This window comes from Thalassophryne amazonica, chromosome 2 (assembly GCF_902500255.1).
Source record: "Thalassophryne amazonica chromosome 2, fThaAma1.1, whole genome shotgun sequence".
Classification (NCBI taxonomy): domain Eukaryota; kingdom Metazoa; phylum Chordata; class Actinopteri; order Batrachoidiformes; family Batrachoididae; genus Thalassophryne; species Thalassophryne amazonica.
The window spans coordinates 72,579,398-72,603,119 of NC_047104.1; the positions used below are offsets into that span (position 1 = coordinate 72,579,398).

The 23,722-nt window shown below is 40.0% G+C and overlaps 1 protein-coding gene across 2 annotated transcripts in view; it reads left to right on the plus strand.

Annotated features, from left to right (window-relative positions):
* The window catches only part of smyd3 (SET and MYND domain containing 3), a 316,927-nt gene that overhangs the window by 107,133 nt on the left and 186,072 nt on the right, over positions 1-23,722 (plus strand). For both annotated transcript variants that reach the window (XM_034187931.1, XM_034187939.1), the window contains exons 2-5: positions 15,119-15,182; positions 15,355-15,462; positions 18,444-18,501; positions 23,331-23,485. In XM_034187931.1, coding sequence (XP_034043822.1) covers positions 15,119-15,182; positions 15,355-15,462; positions 18,444-18,501; positions 23,331-23,485 — 385 coding nt within the window. The remainder of the gene's footprint in view (positions 1-15,118; positions 15,183-15,354; positions 15,463-18,443; positions 18,502-23,330; positions 23,486-23,722) is intronic.

The window sequence follows — 23,722 nt, forward strand, 5'->3', positions numbered from 1 at the left end:
CCATTGAATTCCATGTTTGTTTTGGCCTCATGTGTTTGGATCTGTATTTTGGTTTGGTGATTGTCCTCTCTCTTAGGCTATGTTTGGTTATTGTTATGTTTTGTTCTTTATTACTCCTGGATCTCTGTTAAGTCAGTAGTCACCTTCAGTTTGTTTTATTCGTCACGTGCCTGTCTCTGTCTCTCACCTGCCACCTGTTTGTTCATTAGTTCAGTTTGTTTATAAGCCACACCATGTTCACTGTTCCTTTGCCGGTTGTTTAACATCGATACGTGGTTAGTCCCCTACAGTTTGTTCTTCTGTTTGTTCCTTTGTTCTTATTGTTTGGTTACCTTTTGATTATTAAAACAACTTTTGCAACTGTTTTTGCAACTAATCTCTTGTCTATTTGCTGCCTGCATCCTGGGGTTTGTTTTTGACTCTGCGCTTATCGTAACATACTTAGTGCAGAACTGTAGTAAAACTTAGGCACAGAGTAATATAGATGACACTTTTTAGTTGTTAAAAATATTATTATTATTGTAGTAGTAGTAGTAGTGGGGGGGGGGGGGGGTGTGTGTGAGTGCATCCTCTTTCCGTCTTGATAAGCTCATGGTTTGCACAGTCTCTGAGTAGGAACAATGAAAACCTTGTGTGTATATACGAGGTCTGTCCAAAAAGTAACGGACCTTTTTATTTTTTTCAAAACCTATATGGATTTGAATCACATGTGATTGCATCAGCCAAGCTTGAACCCAAATCCATATAGTTTTTGAAAAAAATTTAAAGGTCCGTTACTTTTTGGACAGACCTCGTATGTGGAAAGGGCAACCTGATTGACAGGTATAAATGTTTTAGCAGTGCTTTTATGTTGTGCCATCTTCAAAAAGAGACTCACAAGAGGCCGTACTTGCAGAAAAAAGCAAAGTGTTAGTTTTTTTTTAAGTTGCGACATGGGTGTTGCTCTGTTTTTAGCTTCTTTATAGCCATGCTAACACAGCAGGAGGAAGCACACAGAGTTTGAAAGAAAGCAAAGTGTAAACATGTTTGTTAAATTCACCATGCGTATGTTGTTCTTGCTCACTGTGTTGTCACCGCACTGTGAGACACAGAGAGATGACGCAAAATGTTTTTTCAACTCAGAGCTACTGTATATGGAAGTAAATCTGTGCCATCAGAGTTTGAAATTGAATTTTTAAGATTGAAATTTTTTAGTATCAAAATTTTTAAGGATGAATTTTTTTAGCATCAAAATCAGAGTTTGAAGTTGAATTTTGTCAGGTTGAATTTGTTTAGCATCAAAATATTCAGCTTCAAAAAATTCAACCTAAAAAAAAATCAACCTAAAAAAAATTCAACCTCAAAAATTCAACCTAAAAAAAAAAAAGATTCAACTTAAAAAAAAAAATTCAACCTCAAAAATTTAACCTCAAAAAAAAAAAAATTAGAGAAACAGAGAGAAGCAATTGATCCCTGACTCAAGCATCCAACATTCAGCCAATCACATTTTGCTCCATTGGTCATGTGACACTGACACCAAATCGGAGGGAGAAGGAGAAGGAATGATGGACACTGGAGGAAGACAAAATGGGTGTGATGGAGCTTTGGTAAGTGTTTACTTTTTCCTGCTATTTGTGTTTGTGAAATTCACCAATAGACACATCCACTCATGAACCGGATTAATGCAGTGGCATGTGTGCAAATTGCATTAGCAAGTAGCTAGCAGTGTGTGAGAAATGATTTGATCCACCAACAAGAATAGTATTTTTTGCTTAATGATTACCTTATCGGTCCTTTTGTTCACATTACATAGGAGCAGCTGTTGTTTTTGAGGGTGTTTATCACGAAAATGGTTGTTTGTCTACGTTGATTTCAGAGCTGCTGCTTCAAAGTGGTTGAAGCTTGAAGCAGTGCTTCGACCCATTGCTTTGTTGCTTCTCCAGCTAGCGCTAACAATGTGTGACAAATGGTTTGATCCACCGACATGATCCACCAGCTATACCCATTGACTCCTAGTATATGAACTAAGCTAAACAGCGGTGGGCAAGCTTTGGCCACATTACTGTTTCTGGATGCACAGCGGAAAGAATTGTTTCTATCTGCTTATCATGGAGTCAGCTGTGAGGGAAGACCCCAAAAGGAAAAAAAAAGTTGTATTGCTTTAAGAGGGAGAGGAATTCAGATTTTTAGTTTTCCAAGTAAAGTTTTGTTGATGTTCGTTTTTTTCCCCTGAATGGGGATCTTTTAGATATAATAATTTAATAAATGTTACTTTTCACCACTGCTAGAACTGTTACAGTTATAAAGTCCTGGTTTAATAATCATTCACCTGAGAGGACAGCCAAACTTCTCAACAGATTCATGGAAGAATGCCAGGGTGGTTGATGCAAGGTTGTTGGAGGCTGCTCCAAGATACATGATCTGCAACACAAATGCAATTAAACCTATGAGGCACTTACTGGAATGCAATTTACTGGAAGCTTTTGTTAATGTGGGCACAAATTGGGAAAAAGTGAAGCATTTTAATTTTGTCACATTATTTTAAAAACTTAACAATGTGCATTTGTCACCAAAACATAACTCCTCATGCCATTTTGTCTAAAAATAAATATCCAAGGTTCCTTGTAATGTTAATCAAGAAGTCATCTTATCTGAAACAAGTTAGTTTTAATTTACAGATAAACGTTTCTCAAAAAAAACAAAAAACAATTCTAACTCAAAACTATTTTAATTACAAGTTTTATAATGTAAGAATTGTTTTTTCTTAACTTCAGAATGTACAGTAATCAGAAAATCTTACGGTTAAAAAAACATTGTAAGGATTTTCTTCAGAAAAGTGTATATAAATTAGCAGTTCTGGGACACATTTCTGCCTTAAAGTCTTCTGTGTTTTGGCTTGATGCCTCATTTCTATTGGACAGCACGAAGCTACGTCAGTGCAAAGCGGTGAAAGTTGGATTGGGTTGAATTTTGACTGTTGCTGCTTGATGACAAGAAACGCGACCGTCGCTCCATGACGTGTCAAAAATGCGACACTTTTCATTGTAAAGAGTGTTTGTTTTTTTTTAGAGCAATCCGCATCTTGTTTAACACCCTGAACGCATGCAGTGTAAAAGGCCTTTAACACTGTCACGGTTTAATGTGCCTTCAGTCATCATACTCAATGCTTTGGGTTTGCGTATGCTCACTAAGGGTGGGTACTGATAAGATCTTATTGATATTGATGCCATTATCGATTCCGCTTATCGATCCAATTCTTTATTGATTTCCTTATCAATACCTCTTGTGAATTTTCTGTGTACTAAAAGTAGTCTTTACAGGTTTTCTATGTCAACAACATTTTATTGAGTCTTAAATAAATATGAAATTTGTCCCTGGATCCAAGATCTCTGGACATAAAATAAATAAATAAATAAAATAAAATAAAATAAAATCTCGACATGATGGATCCTCGATCTCTGGACAAAAATAGAAATAAACAAAATCTGTAGTTTTTGTCAAAAACATTTCCTTTCAGGTTTTAATGACACAAATATGACTCCATTGCCACGGAGCTCTTGCAGCCAGCTGCGTGCACATCAGGATGTAATTCAAAAAGAAAAGAAGACATCTATTTTTGGTGGAGGGGACAAAAAAAAACAACAAAAGGCTTTGGTCAGTTGTAGTTTGTGATTTGTACTACAGCGTTTGGACACAGGTGTCATTTGATTTAAAACGGTGATTTGCTTTGAAGTTATTAATTCAGACTGAAGTCTATCTTTCAATCTCTATCTTCAATCTCGGCAGACAGCTGCAGAGCATTTGCAGACAGACAATTCTTGTTTCTTGCGCGCAACAAGACAAGCCAGGGGTTCAGTGATCAAGATTGGACATTGTTAAGCTGTAGAGAATGGCTGCTGCAACTAGAGCAAAGCTATACTGAGCTTATGTGATCATGTATCGTCCGTCGTGCGGCGTCATACGGCGTCATACCTCCTTATACATTAGCAGGGTGGTATGTTTCAAATTGGAAAGAGGTACAGGACTCATTTCAGGCCTGTAGAGATCTTTAACAGGCCTCTACCTCTGAGACATAAAATTAGGTCACTGTGAACTTCCTAGCATGAAAGCTGTAGAGAGTAGGTCATTAAAAATATTCATGAAACATTTGTGCATATCTAGGAAGTTTGCCAACCAGGTATTTACAACGTTTTCAGTTAAAAAATATGGTGATAATCGTCTTAATACCAATAACATAAAATAATAATAACAACAACAACAATAATAATAATAATCGTTATGGCCATAAAAACAAAATTGATTTCTTGTAATTAATAAAGAAGCATTTCTTTCCATTCAAACACTGTTATTTTAGAGTGTAAATATGTTAGAGTGCATGAATAGCATCTTTCCTTTGCCCTATGCTCGCAAACAGCTATATTGCATAGGTATATTGATATTCACAATGAGTTAGACAATATTTAGTCACTTTCCCTAGATTAATGCTTTTTCTAAGAGTGTAAGCACACTGAAGTACATTCGAAGCATCCCTACTTAGCCTTAATACATTTTTCATAACCTTCAAGTTTATATTATGAACTTAAAAAGACATTTGGATAAGAGTTTGAATTATATGCTGTAGAAGGCTGAAAATGGTTATTCTCTTAAACCCAAGTTTTTAGAGTGTAGACGTTTATGGATTCAATGTCTCCCGATCTTATATACTTCAGGACACTATAAAGTACCTCTGATAAAGTTTTGGCGCTTTTGTATAAAAGTGCATGATTCCCCTAAAATTTGTCCCTTAGCCGCTGGGCTATTTGTCACACATTGTTAGCGCTAGTTGGAGAAGCAACAAAGCAATGGGTCGAAGCAATGCTTCAAGCTTCAACCACTTTGAAGCAGCGGCTCTGAAATCAACGTAGAGAAACGACCATTTTCGCAATAAACACCCTCAAAAACAACAGCTGCTCCTATGTAATGTGAACAAAAGGACCGATAAGGTAATCATTAAGCAAAAAATGCTATTCATGTTGGTGGATCAAATTATTTCTCACACATTGCTAGCTACTTGCTAATGCAATTTGCACACATGCCACTGCATTAATCCGGTTCATGAGTGGATGTGTCTATTGGTGAATTTCACAAACACAAATAGCAGGAAAAAAGCAGGAAACACTCACCAAAGTTACATACTATTCTTCTTATTATTATTGTTTTATTTTATTATTACTTCTATTTTGTCATTTGATTTTTAATGGACCACAATGGAAATAAGTGTTTAACTTTCTTGTGTCATCCATGTATTTTTAATGTATTTACAGTTATTTTATGTACTTACATTGAAGCTACGAAATAAAATCACACACACATGCATACATACACGTACACAGACACCTCTTCACTTTTAATATATAGACGATTTACCGCCCCCTGCTGGAATGGCGTGTGAGTCTAGAATGTGATTATCAACGTCCATTCTCCAAAAAGTTTCTCCAAAAATATTAGTCCTATCAGAGTTTTATTTTGGCGACGTTCATTCTTGACCTAAAATACATAAGCTTACCAAATGGAAAATGTCAGCTCTGCCCAGTTTGTCCATGATTGAAGTTATACACATGCACGCACGCATACATGTACCTAGAGGCCACTTGACTTTTAATCTATAGATGATTTACTGTCCTTGCTGGAATGGCGTGCGAGTCTAGAATTTAATTATCGATGTCCATTGTTCACTATTGTTAGCTAATATCGCTAATTTCTCCAAAAATATTAGTGCTATCTATTTTCTGTTTTTGTGGCTTTCATCCTTGACCCAAAATATATAAGCAAGCCAAATGGCAAATGTCAGCTCACCCCAGTTTCTCCATGATCGAAGTCATATGCACGCATGCACACAGAGGCCACTTGTCTATTAATATATAGATATGGGGGCAAGGTTACCAGGATGCATACCGAATGTGTTATACTGGTACTTCGATAATATAGTGATAAGGTATAAACCCATCAAAAAAATGTTTTCTTAATTAAAATTTTCTGCATAACTAAAGTGACATATAAAGCATCTTTTTTTAATTTTTCGTCCAAGCAATGTCTAAGCGAGGGCATAACTGTGTCTGTTTGGGATTCTAGCTTTAAAATCAGGTCAGTTAAGCCTCGGTCCCACCGAATAATGAGCCGTGCATGGGTTTTTCCGCGATTATTTGAAGAATGAGCCACGTTTTAAGCTGTTACGTATCTGCTACTAAGGTGCTTCTATGTGCCTCTCTGTACCTCGCCTGTGCCAGGTATCAGCCTGTAGTGAGCCATGACCTGACCTGTCATTTGAGCCCCGTCTAGTCTGGAGTGGTTCATGTCGCCGCATATGATCCACGTCAAGCCACATATGATCTGCGAGGGTAGGCTAAAAGTTCTAAGGCTGACTATGATGCAGTTCTCGAATTGAACAAATTCAGGGTTATTTTTCTACGTAGTCTCCCTGTAACTCCAAACACGTCTTCCAGCGGTGCTTGAGTGCTTCGATTCCCTTGGCATAGAAGCTTTCATTTTGAGAGTCAAAATAGTCCTCAACGGCAGCCATCACCTCATCATTGCTCCGATAGTGCTTCCCAGCCAAGTTTTTTTTCAGGTTTGGGAACAGATGAAAGTCCAAGGGTGCCAAGTCAGGGGAGTATGGTGGGTGATCTACCAGTTCGAATCCACACTCATGGATAGTGGCCATAGCCACTGTTGACTTGTGAGCTGGGGCATTGTCTTGATGGAACAGCACCCTTTTCGTCAGCTTTCCTGGTCGCTTCTTTTTGATAGCCTCGCGTAACTGTCTCAGTAGGTTAGAATAGTACTGTCCATTTATGGTTTGTCCCTTTTCAAGATAGTCCACGAACACAATGCCCTTGGTATCCCAGAAAACTGAAACCATGACCTTCCCCGCAGACGAAACAACCTTCGCCTTCTTTGGAGGTGGTGACCTTGGGTGTTTCCACTGCATTGATTGTTTTTTGTCTCTGGTTCAAAGTGGTGAACCCAACACTCATCTTGGGTAAGAAAACGTTCCATGTGATTGGCTGGATCCTCTTCAAATTGCGCCAAGTTTGCCTTCGACATGACTAGCCTGGTGCGTTTCTGATCAGGCGTCAGAAGACGTGGCACCCACCGAGCTAACACCTTTGACATTCCAAGTTCTTCATGCAGAATGTGTTCAATTCTCTCACGGGATTTCCCACAGCATCTGCTAGCTGATTAATTGTCGATCGTCTGTCGTCCATCACCATTTCATGAACAAGGTCAATGTTTTTCTGGGTTGTGGCTGTTGCAGGCCGCCCAGACCTTGGGTCGTCTACAACGCTCTCTCTGCCCCTCTTAAATTAGCTGCCCACTTCTGCACTGTAGATATGGAGGGAGCTTCATCCCCTAATGTAGCAACCATACCCGCATGAATGTCCTTGGGCTTTAACCCCTTCTTATGCAGGTACTTAATCACAACGCAATGCCAATTTTTGTCCATTTTTGCCATTTCCCTCTACCACAAACTTTCAAACTTGGCTATGAACCACAAACTACCTCACAACCTGGAAGAAAATAACAGTCATCAGAAGAGTTGAACTTAATGCATGCCAAGTTTTATTGAAATGGCATTTCTCCTTCTTGGTGAGCCTTAGAACTTTTCAGCCTACTCTCGTATGTAGTGCCATGATAACGTGACATTGGTGCACGTTTAGGCATGGGTTTGGTCCAAACCTCCAGCCCTCCCACACCTGGTCCCTTTAAAGTGTGGGTTTTTAAATTCACAGCGTCGATTCAAGATGTTGTCACATTTTTTTAAATGCAGTCCAAAAAAAGACGCTACACTGAGTGAGTGCGCACTCCCGGATACCAATTCTGACGGGGATAACTACTTTGGCACGACACTGGCCGGTGTACACCGAGCTGCAGTTCACCTTTGCTCCAGAGTCAAATGCAGCCATTCTGTGTATTCATCCAGCTCTCTGTGACCAAAAAAAAAAAAAAATCTTTATTTCTTCCATGGCTTACAGTCACCGTGATACAACTTTTAATTGATTCAAGTTTCTCGGCGTCCTCATCTCCAGTGATATCTCCTGGTCTGTGAACATCACAGCAGTCAGCAAGAAGGCTCAGCAGCGGTTACACTTCCTGAGAGTCCTCAGGAAGCACAAGCTAGACTCCAACCTGCTGCTGACCTTCTATTGAGCATCCATTCAGAGCCTGCTGACATACTGCATCACAGTATGGTACAACAGCTGTACTGCTGCAGACAGGGAGAGGCTCCAGAGAGTCATAAAGACAGCTCAAAAGATCATTGGCTGCCCTCTCCCCTCCCTGATGGACATTTACATCTCCTGGTGCCTTAGCAGAGCCCTAAACATCACTAAAGACAGCTCCCACCCTGACTTTGAACTGTTTGACCTGATGCCCTCAGGGAAGCGCTACAGGTGTATTAAGACCAGAACAAACAGACTCAAAAACAGTTTCTTTCCCAAAGCGGTAACCATCCTGAATTCCGGCATACATCGACGATAATGTGCAACATTCCATCCCATAATATGCAATATTTATTATTTTTAATAATGTATATAATAACATACTTATTCTGCAATGTACATACCATCCAGGACCGTGCACCTTACCTTCTAATGTTTGCATTGTACATATATTTTTTCTGATACATATTATTTGATATCGCTGCTTTTCTTCTTACTTGCCTGCACTCATTTTGGAGTTGGCTTTTAATCTTGTTGTACATCGTATAATGACAATAAAAGGCATTCTATTCTATTCTATTCTAACTTTGTGTTATGTCTGAAAAATCGCTCTTTTGCACGCTCTCGTTTTGTGTTCCTGGGCAGCTCGGAGCGCCTTCTCGCGGCTTCGCTGGCGTTATTTCTTCCACGGCTTTAAACACAGCCACTTTTACACCATAATCCAACTTTTAACTTTGTGTTCATCCATTATTCACTCCAAAATCACTCTTTTGCGAGCTCGCGTTTTGCGTAAATGCTCATCTTGGGTGCCAGTCATTCAATCAGTGCACGCACACACAGCGGAGTTCATCTGATCCATTAACAAGATATTACATCTATCATAGACATACTTTTACAGTTCGGAATGAACATGCAACTGTTTTAACAAGCTATAAAAACATTAAAAATAGTTACCTTTAAGTTGTTCCAAAATACATTCCTCATTGTGCAGGAGAGAGTGGAAAAAAGCATCCAGATGAAACAGTCCTCTGTGATTCCAGAAATGATTAGAGGTATTTTCAACATCCAAGGTTTGCCAGAAAATGATTAACTCGCTACAAAATAATTATTTTATATACAGCGTCTGCCGCACAAAGCAGGAGGAATTGTGTGTGCAAGAGGGCAGCCGCTCCAAAAATAGCCTCTCAGGTCCCTCGTAGCTGCCAGGCGCTGGGATAATGCCTTGTCTGCACCACACACGCCTCTATAATCCTCATTAGTCACCGTAGTAACTCGTACACAAACTGCTCCACGCTGTTCTTGCTAAATTTTGACCATCTTAAAGTTAGCGCCAAACTCAGAGATGAGCCTCCTTAACCAAAGATACTGCCTCTAAGAGCCTCTCATAGCCACTGTTTTCCCCACGATAGTTGAATAAATCCTCTCGTAGCAAAAAAAAGAGAAAAAAAAACATGCTACGTGGCTCATTATTCATCCTTCATTATTTGGTGGGACCAGGGCTTTAGGGCTACGGAATGAGCCATGCATGGGTGTGTCAGTGAGTATTCGAAGAATGATCCACATTTTAAGCTACCACGAATCTGCTAAGGCGCCTCTATGTGCCTGTCTGTACCTCACGTGCCACGCATCAGCCTCTAGTGAGCCACGACAGACCTGTCATTTGAGCCCCGTCCAGCCTCGAATGGCTCGTGTCACCGCATATGATCCATGTAGCACCATGTAATGTGACGTTGGTGCATGTTTAGGCATGGGTTTGGTCTAAACCTCCAGCCCTCCCATACTTAGTTCCTTTAAAGTGTGGTTTATCAATTCACATCATCCATTCAAGATGTCACACAGTCCAGGCTGGTATGCACCATGCACCAGGCTGCTGTTCACCTTTGTTCCAGAGTCATTAAATGCAACAGACAAGCTAGAACCGAACCACGGGTTCTTGGACAGTCGGCTATGCGCTTCTTCTTGCTGACTTTATTTCTTCCAAGGCTTTACAGTCATTTTAACACAGTGATCCAACTTTTAACTTTGTGTTCGTCTGTTAATGTCTGCAAAATGGCTCTTTTACGAGCTCGCGTTCTGTGTAAAATGCTCATCTTGAGCGCGAGTCATTGCGTCGGCTCACACAGAGCGCACCTCATCTGATCCATTATAGCAAGATATTAAATCGATCATAAACATACTTTTACAGCTGCTTATAAAGAAGGAATGAACATGCAACTGTTTTACCAAGCTGTTACAATATAAACATTACAAATAATTAGCTTTTAGGTTGTTCCAAATATGTTCTCCACCTCAGTGCATGAGACAGAGAGAGGAAAAAAGCTCCAAATATCCTCTGATTCCAGAAGCGATTCAGAAATGACCGATCACAGCAGAGCCCGTGCCAGTCTGGTTCCCTCCCCCAGAGGGCCAAGATGGTGCAGGTTTTCTTTACAACCACCCACTCCACCAGGTGATTTCACTGATTAACATCACTTTGAGCAGGTGGAATCAGTTAATCAGTGAAATCAGATGGTGGAGTGGATGGTTGGAAAGAAAACCTGCACCATCTTGGCCCTTTCTGGAATCAGTTTGGGACCTCTGCTCTAGACCATCACCTCCCCAAATAACTAAAGTATTAAAAAGCTGGGTTATACACCAACATCATACACTATAATTTATGAATGCATTTGAATAAAATTAATATTAGCAGTATTAAGCACATAAAGGTATTGATATTGTGAAACGTATTGAGTATTGGGCATCCAGTGTATCATATGAAAGTCAAAGTCAAGCCTGCTTCTGACACATAGTTGCATTTCACCTGCAGAACTGATCCTTAACCCTTTACCTACTGAGGCTATAAGTGGACGATTGGTTATAATTTTTTATTATAGCAATAAAATTAAGAAATAATGTTGTATGTTTGTGTGCTTTGGTACCCTTTTCTAAGAGTACCTGAATTTCAATTATATTACACCTGATTAACTATTTATACACATTATTTGTAAGTTTTAGCATTTAAAATGAGAAAAAACACAAAAACAAACTTGATTTTTTTTTCAGTTTTTTAGTGAAAAATGATTATGTAAAGGAAGTTTGGATTTCTTATTTTTAACAGGAAGCTGTAAGTGTTTACAATCAAAATAATTAATTTTGTGTGTCTAGAACTCAGAAACAGCACAGAAACCATGCAAAAGTAAACATTTTGCAAGGCGAAAATATGCAAAAAGAAACCAGTTTTAAAGTGCAGAACCAAACAATATGAATAACAACAAAGTGCAAAACTATATATAAATATATCAGTTATTATCTGTATTATTAAAATGTGTAATAAATCACTCATTTGATCACTCATTTTGTGCAAAATTATACAATATGAATAAAACAATAAAGTGTCAAACTATATACAAATATATAACCAAGAATCAAAATTAGATCTAAACTACATCAGTCCATTGTCAGTGTGGTACTGTTTGTAACAGTTTCTATCTGGCTGAAGACAGAGGCCAATTTTACAAAGTTTGCACATCCAGCAGGTTGACCTCTTGCACACCTTGCAAGAACGCTGCCCCTTTGTGGATCGCTGGCAAGTTGGGTTTCTGCTTGTTGGCACCGGGCAATGGCTTGTGGCTGATGGAGCCATCACACCCACACAAACACGCACACACACCTTCACAAATGACACTAACACCCTGCCTTTCCCTCAAAAATTACTACATTTATGTTTGCTGTCTGTCTCTGTACTTTTCTGTCACTTTTGCGCTTTTTCATACATTTCCCTCCTTTCAAAAGTCACCGAACGCACTTTACCGTAATATATGCAATATATAGCATACTGTTGGAAAGCACGGGTTCTTGGCTTGCTGTCAGTGTTGAAATTTTTCAGATTGAGGGCTTACATGAGAACTTACGGTAATGAGAATCAGCGGTGCACTAGTGTGAAATGTCCGTGTTTTTCCTCTGCATTATGACGTCACAGGCTTACGTTTAATGTAATACACCATATATCATTAGAAAGCCCTTGATGTTAGCTTAACAATGCACCATGAATCATTCGGATTGGACAGACTATGGCGGAGTTACGGTAAAAAAAAATACGCTTATGGAAAATATGGCGTGGGCGCCATCGCCGTAGATAAAGGGTTAATTTGCAGCTTACCAAATACATATTTAAATGTGTCATAAAATGAAACTTGGTTAGTTATGATGAACTGAAAGGGTGATGGGTAATAGCAGCTCTGTTCTTGTAATAAAACAGGTAGGTATGATAAATGCACAAAGAATATTATGGTATCACTGAATCACAAACAATCAAATTGCATGAATTGGTTTCAAACATGTACTAAGCTGTAGGTGTTGCATTCTGAGTGGCTCTTCTGCTTTTTGAATGGAATCCTTAAATGCTCATTTGCACATAGAAAACTGTGCATTTAAGGCCATAAAAGAGAATACAAACCAATTCAGCCTCCTACTCCAAATTGCCCCCAACAGAACACATTTGGCTACAAGGCTTATCTTTGTTTCTCCTGTTTTATTGCCATTCCCTTTTTGTGGCCCACAAATGTGTGCCATCAACTAAGCAAACTGGGTCATCAATTTTTATGAATACTTGCGCATTTTAACTGCAGACTTTCAATGTGAATGTGTGTTTAAAATACAGTTCATGTTGTGAAATTGAGTGTCACTGACTACTAAAAAACAGTGTGTAAAATTATATAACCAGTCTGTGCAGACATGCATGCTACAACAATCTTGTTATAGTAAAGTATGAATTATTAATGAGTAAATCTGCTGGACTAACAGAGTTGTATTCAAATGGTTGAGGAAATAATGTTTTATGATGTCAAAAAAAAAAATCAATTTTAATACATAGAATTTAGTAATAATTATTCTCTACAACTTGATCCAAATTAAATAATACTTTGCTAAACAATCCCCAATTTTAACTTCACTCAAACAAGTGAAGAACACCATAACTGAGGGTACACAAATGTTTGAGTCACAGTGTATGAAGATGGTTAAGATCAGATGCCGGCCACCATCACCATCAAACACCATGCAGTGTCACTTCAAACTCAAATTGGGCTGATTAGCCAGCCATGAACCCATTTCTGGATCTGAAAATGACCACTTTGATGATAGATGGTTCTCTCTGTCATTAAGGTGGATGAGCACGTATTGAAGGGTGTCTACACATGTGCATTATTTTTTATTTAATGTACATAGAGATAGTTTCACTTCAAGATTATTATAGACAATTTAAAAAAACTATATAAAAATTAGATTTTTTTTTTTGTCATTTTTTTAATTTCATGCCATATAATAATTTGTCATTTTTGCCCACATGTTTTTACTTTGAAAAAATTTTTTATGGTCGAAGTCCTGTTAAAAGTGCCTTTTCATAAGCTAAATTAGATTAGATAAAATGTCAGGGGTATGTATTTAGGTCATCCACTTGAATCAAAGTTTTTTTTTTTTCTTTTTTTGTGGTGTTGTCAGTTTTGTTTTCCAACCTTTTCAGTTTCTGATTTCTTTTTTTTTTTTTTTCCCAGATAATTTTCACAGAACATTGGTTATCTCTGCTATGCACAATTTGTCATTGCTTTTTGGCACTTGGTTTCCAACTGATAACTGGAAGACAGACAGACATAAAATTGGAACCTCCATCCAGTTTTGGTTGTGTAGTTAAATCCATAACAGAAAAATGAGAGTGATTGAGGCACTTTTGATTGAGATATAATGCAAAACGTACACCAAATGGGCTTTTCGATACTAAATTCAGATATCCACAAAGTCCACAATCTTGTTCAGATCAAGATCAAACTTTGTCAGGTGATAGTGAGTGCTAATCTGCACCTCACTTTCAAGTATGAGTGGTTGGGGCACAATTGTTTAAGATCTAATGTAAAATATACATTAAATGAGGTTTTAAATGTTAAATGGCCACAAAATCTGTAATACGGATCAGATCCAATCAAACTTTGTCAGGCGATAAAGATTACCATCCTACATAACACTCTCAAATATGAAAGAAATTTGATCCTTTTTTGTCAGTTATGAATTTTAGAAAATTCGTTCAATGCTAAAGGATAGGGATTTTTATTCATTTTCCCCAGATTTTTCCTGAGTTTGACCTTTGACCTATGACCATGAAAATTGAATCAGTTCTTGCCTATCAGGATATGATTCCTCTGTCAAAAAATTCATAAGGATATATGAAAAATGTGAGTTACAGGCTGTTCACAGATGGACAAACAAACGGGTTGGCGGAGGCAATTAGGTATTGTAGCTTAGTATTTCTCCATAGACAGCTTCTTGTTTTGAATTCAGCCAGTGAAAGTCGCTTCAAATCAAAGCTACAGTTCTGGAAAAACCACAATGTAAAGCACAGTGCATTACCTTGAAAATATTGACATTATCAGTTGATAACTAGGTAGTATTGTAGCTTATTTAGTCTATTGAAGATTTCAAAGAGTGCTTCGTGGTACAGTCTTTGCTTCGAATTGTGTGAAGCTGTGTGACATTTGCAACGTACTCAGACAAAATGAGACAAAAACTGTTACACAGGGTTACAGTATTTTTTTTTTCAGGGCATTATGACTAGAGTGAGGGCAACGGAGGCCATGAATTCAGACACTGGAGCATGCGTGCGCGCGCACACACACACACACATAGTACAAAATCACAATGAATTATTATTATTATTTTTATTTATTTTAGATGTTGGCTGTTATAGCCTGTGGCTTTACGTGTCATAACTGGCAACGCCACCAGCTGCTGCCATTAAGGAACACACTGAACCGTTACGTTGATAAGGCACGAGCGCAGTGTCATTGAGTAATGAGAATGCAGCATTAATAAATGGTTTTTATTATTTTTATGCACAAGCTAAGAGGCAACATCATTTGTTGAAGTTTATTTGAGAAATTGTATAGAATTACTTGAACTCTCTTCCTTTGTAGACGCAGCACATTGTTGAGGTGCTCCCAGTGTAAGATCGCCCGCTACTGTGACGTCACTTGTCAGGTAATGTGTGTGTGTGTGTGTGTGTGTGTGTGTGTGTGTGTGTGTGTGTGTGTGTGTGTGTGTGTGTGTGTGTGTGTGTGTGTGTGCGTGCGTGCGTGCGTGCGTGCATGTGTGTGTGTGTGAGAGAGAGAGACTGCAGAGTTTAACTCACTGAAATGTTCCTCTTCCACAGAAACAAGCTTGGTGTGGTCATAAAAGAGAGTGTAAATGTTTACAGAGCATCCTGCCAAGAATTCCCACCGATTCCGTGCGCCTGGCTGCAAGACTCATTTTTGCTTTGGTATTTTTCTGCACTCTTCTGTCATCATAGGCTGTACTAGAAACATAGAATAGCTAAGTGTTGGGTTTTGGTACATCCCTGTAGTGTACAAACCTGTAAGACCTAGCTTGCATATTTTCTCTCCTGCTAAAGGACAGATCAACCATAGTTTGGCTGAGAGAAATCCAAATTTGTTTGGAGAAAAAATACTGGATACTTTAATTTAAACTGTCAGCAGATTGGGAAAAAAAACTGTTGTTTTTCCTCAGTTTCTGAAAGATTCACCTTGAATGCTTCCCTCACATGATGTGATAAAAAGAGGTGATGGTTGTATTTTAAAAAAACATAGTTAAGGATACAGCAGTTTGTGAGTACTTGTATCCATCATTTTGTTCTGTTTCTTGTCCACCTCTATTAATGACAGTCACGGCTAGGGATGGGTATTGATAAGATTTTATCTATCAATTGCGCTTATGGATCTGATTCCTTATCAGAACATCCTGTGAATTTTCTGTGTACTACAAGTAGGCTTTACAGGGTTTCTATGTCAGCAATATTTTATTAAGTGTTAAAGTAAATAAATATGAAATTAGTCACTGGATATACGAGGTCTGTGAGAAAACTATCTGACCTTTTAATTTTTTTCAAAAACTATATGTATTTGAATCATGTGTGCTTGCATCAGACAAGCTTGAACCTTCATGCGCATGCGTGAGTTCTTTCACGCCTGTCGGTTGCATCATTCGCCTGTGGGCAGGCTTTGAGTGAGCACTGGTCCACCCCCCTCGTCGGATTTTTATTGTTTAGGAATGGCGGAGCGACTGCCGCTTTGTTCCATGAAAATTTTTTTTCAGAAACTCTGCCAGACAGCCAGATGGAAACCATTTGGAAGATTCAGATGGCTTTCGGTGAAGATTCTATCGGTATCACACGAATTAAGGACCATTAAAACTGGATTAAAAATGGTCCACAGCGGCGGAGGGCGCACCGTAGCCCAAGTGGCCATCGACAGGCTGGAACGAGCAGATCACTTCCAAATTTAAGGCTCTGTTGATGCAGGATGTTGTGTGACTAGCAGATAAGTTTCAGAAGAGGTCGGGATCAGCACTTTATCGGCACATTCCACTGTTAAAGGAGATTTTGTAATGAACGATGTGCGGACAGATTCGCGCGTCGGGACGCAGCCGCTCATGGCGCGGGACAAACAACACCTCCGTGTTGGAAACCATTCGTAAGATTCAGGCGGCTTTCGGTGGCTTTTCAGTCGAGTGAGTATCCGAGAAATTGTTTAACAGCTGGGCATGTTCCAACTTGTCCTGTGAGACTTCCAACACGGAGGTGTTGTTTGTCCCGCGCCATGAGCGGCCGCGTCCTGACGCGCGAATCCGTCCGCACGTGTTTCATTACAGAATCTCCTTTAACAGTGGAATGTGTCGATAAAGTGCTGATCCCGACAACTTCTGAAACTTCCCTGCTAGATTTTTAATCCAGTTTTAATGGTCCTTAATCCGTGTGATACCGATAGAATCTTCACCGAAAGCCATCTGAATCTTCCAAATGGTTTCCATCTGGTTGTCTGGCAGAGTTTCTGAAAAAATTTTCATGGAACAAAGCGGCAGTCGCTCCACCATTCCTAAACAATAAAAATCAGACGAGGGTGGTGGACCAGTGCTCACTCAAAGCCTGCCCACAGGCGAATGACGCAACTGACAGGCGTGAAAAAACTCACGCATGCGCACGAAGGTTCAATCTTGTGTGATGCAAGCGCACATGATTCTAATCCATATAGTTTTTGAAAAAAATATAAAGGTCAGATACTTTTCTAACAGACCCCGTATATCTGGATATACATCTCTGGACATAGATAATCTCTACATGGTGGATCCTTGATCTCTGGACATAAATAGAAATAAACAAAATCTGTAGTTTTTGTCAAAAGCATTTCCTTTCAGACATTAATGGCATGAATGTCTTTCCATACATCTGAGCTGAACTCAGACAGCTGCTGGAGTCTGCAGGTCTGCAGCCAGACAGTCTTGGGCTGCTGCACGTCAGCCAGGACGTCTCATTTTGGGAGGAAAAAACATTTTGATCGAGTGCAGTTTATTGTTTGTATCACAACGTTTGGAAAGAGGTCATTTGATTTTAAACAGCGATTCGCTTTGATGTTAATAATTCCGAGCGGACTCTATCTTTCGAACTTGACTCAGTAGAGAGCGGCGCAGTGTTTGGAGCAATGGAACGGAGGACGATTCTCATTTGTTTCTCGAGTCCCAGTTAGTCACTTTAATCTGCACAAAAGTGACCCATGATGGACAAATTTTAATGGCTTTGAAAGGGGTTAAGAAGCGGAGTTGCCGCTTCTGAAGAGGAGCAAAGCAATGAACCAAGGAAGCAGCGGATCAAAGCACTGCTTCGTTGGTTCAGAGTTCAAAGCAGAGCCGCACTGCAGAAACGATAGAGAAATGAGAAATTATCATTTTCCTGACAAACACCCTCAAAAACAATGGCCGTTCCGATGGACAGATAAGGGGCTCGTTAAGCAAAAAGGCTATCGATGTCGGTGGATCGACTCATTTCTTAACGATACCCGAGAAGAACCGGTTCTCGATACCCAAACCTAGTCACGGCAGTGAACATGGGAACATTTGCTGTTTGTCACTTTATTTTTTCATTTTCCTTCTTTTTCTTCCTTTTTTTTCCATTTCCAAAACTTTTTGATAACCCTGCCCTGTTTTGTGATTCATTTGTGATCTTGACAGTTTCCTGCAGCACACCATTTATCCCAAACAAATGCAGAAGTTTTGTTGCATATGTGGGAGGGCCATATAATGTAAAGCATGCTGACGTCAGTAGAATGCTCATGTTGAAGGGAACTTAACATTATATTTAATGTTTTTCACTCAATAATTTGTAATAATAATTTGTAATAATTGCATCATTTAGTCATTTTGTAAAAGTAATGTCTTGTCTCTCTCTTTGTTTGTTTGTTTTTTTTGCAGTTGAGTCCATCTAACAACACAAGTGAGGAACTCTACACCTTAGAGGAGCATGAATCCCGTAAGCCTGCCCTTTGTCAGTGTTTGTATGTTTTCTGTGTGGTTTGTGTGAAGGTGATCCAAGTGCTCAACAAAAAAATCTTGCTGTCTTTGCTAAAACATTACTGCCTGCAGAGTTATTTGTTCATGTACGTGAGTGAATGGCTGAATGGACACCATATGCAAAATGTATTCTAGACAGAAGACTGCAAGCCTGCACAAAAATACAGAAAACGTAGTTGGTTCACCTGCTTTACAAAGGAATTCTAAGATTTTTCTTAGAGTCACCACTAAGAGCTACTTTTAACCTAAGGATGCATTGTGAATATGGGCCCTGGTGCTTAGGGCTACGTTGATCAGAGCATCTGTACCGTCCTTTAGGCCGGCCTTTTCTAGCCACTGATAGGTCAGCAGACTTCCTCTATCTGTAGATATCACATCCTATGGAGGGGCTTGGTCTTCCATGATATCTCCTCCTGCTGTTCCTTATCACCATCTGTCTTCAGCTACCTGAGGCGTTCTTGTAGCAGCTTATCTCAGGAGGGCCATCTTTCCGATGTTTTCATGGATGCTCCTTGTCTCATCCTGGATTGTGGCTCTGACACTCCCCAGTCCTTACTCTCCCTCATTACATTGCTTATAGAGCCTCACGGTACTGGAATTTGGATGGAAACCTGCATGCAGGAGTTTTCAAGTCTTGATATCAGTGGCATCTATCTCTTCCATAGCAAGAGACAAATAAATAAAGCTATATCGGCTCAGACGTCACCCGGTGTCGCCAACCGAATGGTCCCCCTAAAAATTGGTCTGCCCTGCCTTCACTGCGCATGCGTTATTTTGGGGCTCAGCAGCGTCATTTCTGAGCATCAGTAGCAATTCACTGATTATCACCTTGTTTCTGCTTTAAACTGCACTTCCAGTCACTATCTGTCTCAACAACAGATATCTGAAGCTTTTGTACAACAACCATTTCCACATAACTTCAGCATTATTTTGGAATGAGGACGGCGGACCGATCAGAGTGCCACAGCTGCGGTGCCTACGTCATTTCAGAGCGTCAGTAACGACTCACCGATTGTTTTCTGCTTAAAACTGCCTCATTTCTGCTTAAAACTGACTTTAGAATGATTTAAGAGGTTTTACTTTGTCATCTGATGGTTAATAAACCCATTAATCCCTTTGATCTCTTTGGGTGTAGAGTTCCAAATGACGCAAGCACAGTGAAGGCAAGCGGACCAATTTTAGGGGGGGCCGTTCGGTCTGCGACACCGGGTTAACAATATCTGCATCAGTTGTTGAGCAACCAGGATGCACTGATAGGAAATGGGCTACTGGAACAAGATGTACATGGACAAGGACTGACAACATATAAGTATATCTATTTTTAATGCCCTGTTCTCACAGATATGCATCCCAGAAGGTTGCGGTCTAAAACTGACAAAGTGGTGTGTAAAGATCTCAGTCATCCACAAACAAAGCTGCAATGATTAATTGACTATTAAATATCCTGGTTCACCACGTTCATCTTTCCAGACCCTCTGACGATTTCCAAGTTAAGGACAAGGTTTCCAACCATGGACATCTAGGATGTGTATCCATGAATGTGAAAAGGAGCTTTAGTCTGTCTTAAGGCTAGTAATGCTTGATATTTCCTTTGTATCTGGTTGAAGGGAACACCTGCTAATCTAAGATGGAGTACTACCTTTCAGTCTTGCACAATAAAAGTATTTACTTTGCAGTCTGCACTGCTTTGATGTTATAAATGCTTTTTGTTGGGAAACAAATTTCGGGGTGGAATGATACACAATATGACATACATTACGATACACCTATCACAATTCTTTACATATCGCAAAACATAATTTCATCCCAGTTCATGCTAAATATGCAGAAATGTAAGCAGTGTTGAAAATTTAGCATTAGATAAAGACATTATTTTGAAGTAGGAGTTGTAATCATTATTAAGTCTTCTGTTTCTTATTTGCATATTTTGTGAATCATTTATGCTTCTTAAAGAGGTGTATCTTTCTTCTGTGGAGTAGGTGACTTTCAGCAGTACCATGATACTCATTTTGAAAAAGCAATACAATTTGAGTATATGCTCCGCGATACGATTATCACCATACGTGGTGTATCGTTCCCCTAGTATCTTTAAACAGTGGTCCCCAACCCCCGGGCCGCGGACCGGTACCGGTCTGTGGATCGATTAGTACCGGGCCACCGGCCGCCCAAGAAATTATTATTTCCGTCGTATTTATTATCTGAGTCTGAATAATCTTTTGTTTTGAAAAATCTTTTATTTTAAAAAATGACCGGATTCTCTCGGTTACATCTCTATCACTTGAGCACCAAAAATTTAACCCACAACTTAGCAAAATGAGTAAAAACCGGACGTCTTTGGAAAGTTTTTTTTGACGGGGAAAAGGCCCAGTGAAGAGACGGAACAAGAGCCTACAACTTCCAAGAAAAAGAAAGCTTTTAACAGACAATACCAGGAGTTCTACTTGAAATATGGATTTATCACGACAGGTGATGCCCACAGACCAAGCCCGCTCTGCATAATATGCGGTGACCGGCTCGCTAATGAGGCAGTGAAGCCTTCAAAACTGCTTTGCCACTTGGAGACCAAGCACCCTGGATTAAAAGACAAGCCCCCGGAGTATTTTGAAAGAAAAAAAACAGGAACACGAAGGACAGAAAAATTACTGGCTGCCACCACATCAATAAATGCGAATGCACTGAGTGCATACTTGGTGGCTAACCATATTGCTAAGGCTAAAAAACCATTCACTGTTGGTGAAGAATTGATATTGCCCTCCACTAAAGACATTTGCCGTGAACTTCTAGGAGAGGCTGCTGTTAAAAAGATAGCACAGGTGCCTGTCGGCTAGCACCGTGACTCAGGGCATTGAGGAAATAGCCGAAGATATTGAGAAACAATTGTTGGAGAGGATTAATACATCACCGTGATACACAATCCAGGTTGATGAATCTACAGATGTTGACAACAAGGCAATACTACTTGTTTATGTGCGATATCTTTATCGGGAGGATGTACATGAGGATATGTTATGTGCACTATCTTTGCCAACCAACACCACAGCCACAGAACTGTTCAAGTCGCTGGATGGTTATATATTAGGAAAACTGAAATGGTCCTTTTGTGTTGGCATATGCACAGACGGAGCTGCTGCCATGACCGGACGGCTGTCTGGTTTAACTGCTCGGATTAAGGAGGTTGCACCTGAGTGTGAATCCACGCATTGTATTATTCACAGGGAAATGCTGGCAAGCTGAAAAATGCCACCGGAATTGAACAGCGTATTGAATGATGTCGTTAAAGTTATTAACCACATCAAAGCGCACGCCCTTAACTCGCGCCTTTTTGAGCAGCTTTGTGAGGAGATGGACGTGGAGCACAGACGGCTTCTCTTATACACAGAAATAAGATGGTTATCCCGAGAGAAATCGCTGGCCAGAGTGTTTGAATTACGAGAGCCACTGCAAAGATTTCTCTCAGAAAACAAGTCACCACTGGCAGCACATTTCAGTGACGAGGAATGGGTCGCAAAACTGGCTTACTTGTGCGACATATTCACGCTGCTCAATGAACTCAATCTGTCACTTCAGGGGAAAATGACAACAGTCTTCAAGTTGGCAGATAAAGTAGCTGCATTTAAAGCCAAACTGGATTTGTGGGGACGGCGCGTGAACAGAGGCATATTGGACATGTTTCAAACATTAGCGGGAATTTTGTGTGTGACTGAGCCTGAGCCTTCATTCTCCCAGCTGGTGCACGATCACCTGTCTTTGCTTTTAAAAGAGTTTGAGCGCTACTTCCCAACCAAAAAGGACCCACGAACTGCCAAGGAATGGATCCGCGACCCATTTATCAACAAACCAGGTGAATCCAGCATGCCTGTGCAAGAAGAAGCTCAGCTACTGGAGATCGCAAAGGACGGCGGCTTTAAAAGTATTTTCGAAACAACAACTCTGTCGGTGTACGGGATTAAAGTCATGGCAGAATACCCTGAGATCGCCACCACAGCACTGAAAACCCTGTTGCCATTTCCGACATCCTATCTGTGTGAAGCGGGGTTTTCTGCAGTGACAGCTACCAAAACAAAAAAACGGAGTAGACTGAACATAAGCAACACACTTCGGGTGTCATTGTCTCCCATTACCCCCAGATGGGACCATGTCGTTGCAGAGAAACAAGCTCAGGGCTCCCATTGATGTGAGTTAAAATTCATGCACTTTATATTCATTTTTGTGTCTGTATCTTATTTAAACGTTACCATAGTGACCAGAGTCAGAGAGTGTTAGGGCGGTGGTCGCCAACAGAGGGGGGTGAGGGAGAGGGGAGAGGAGACGGTTCAAACTGACAACTTTATTTCAGCTGTTGAAAATTAACATTCATGGAGTGTTTAATAATAAAAAATTAAAATGTTGTGTAGGTATATTTAGATAATAGAAGAAATGTGGAATAGCTGGTTCTTGTTCTTTATTTTTCCACGTGTATTTTTAATAATTTATTTAGGGGGCTGAGGATGTGAACAGAGACTTTGATGTTATGTTGCATACGAATACACAGTGGATTCACGCTTATTATATTCGCAGTATAAACAATCTACATACCCCCCCCCCCCCCACCCCGGTCCATGTCAAGCGTTGACCGGTCTGTGGTGATTAAAAGGTTGGGGACCACTGTCTTTAAACATTCTGCTTACAGCTGCCTGCAACAGTGAAAAAGAAAATAATGTAGTGTCAAATGCATATCCCATATGCAGCGCCTGGCAGGTTTGCAAAAAAAAAAAGTATGTGACATATCCTCTTCCTGCCCCACCCAAGACCTCCCTTCCATGTCTGAGCAGAAGAAAGAGGGTTTGTCTCAGCTGGTGACCATGTTACAGTTGTACCTCCAAGAGGAAATGCCTGACTTCATGCAAGAGAGAACATCAGGGATTCCAACTGCCTGCAGAGAACCCCTCAGCCTTATCGCCAAGGTGGGCTTAACACACAGTGTGCACACATTTTAATTTGTATACAAGTGAGTAGATGCCCACATTTACATGGGGATGATCATGTGACAATACATAGATAAATAAAATGATGCCTTTACGTCCTTCCACAGACAGATGGACACAAGCAACTGTTTATTTCCATGAATATGCCCTGCTGTGTTTGGATACATGCCTGACACATGTCTAAGATCTTCCCAGCATCCATGATTAGGCCCCACT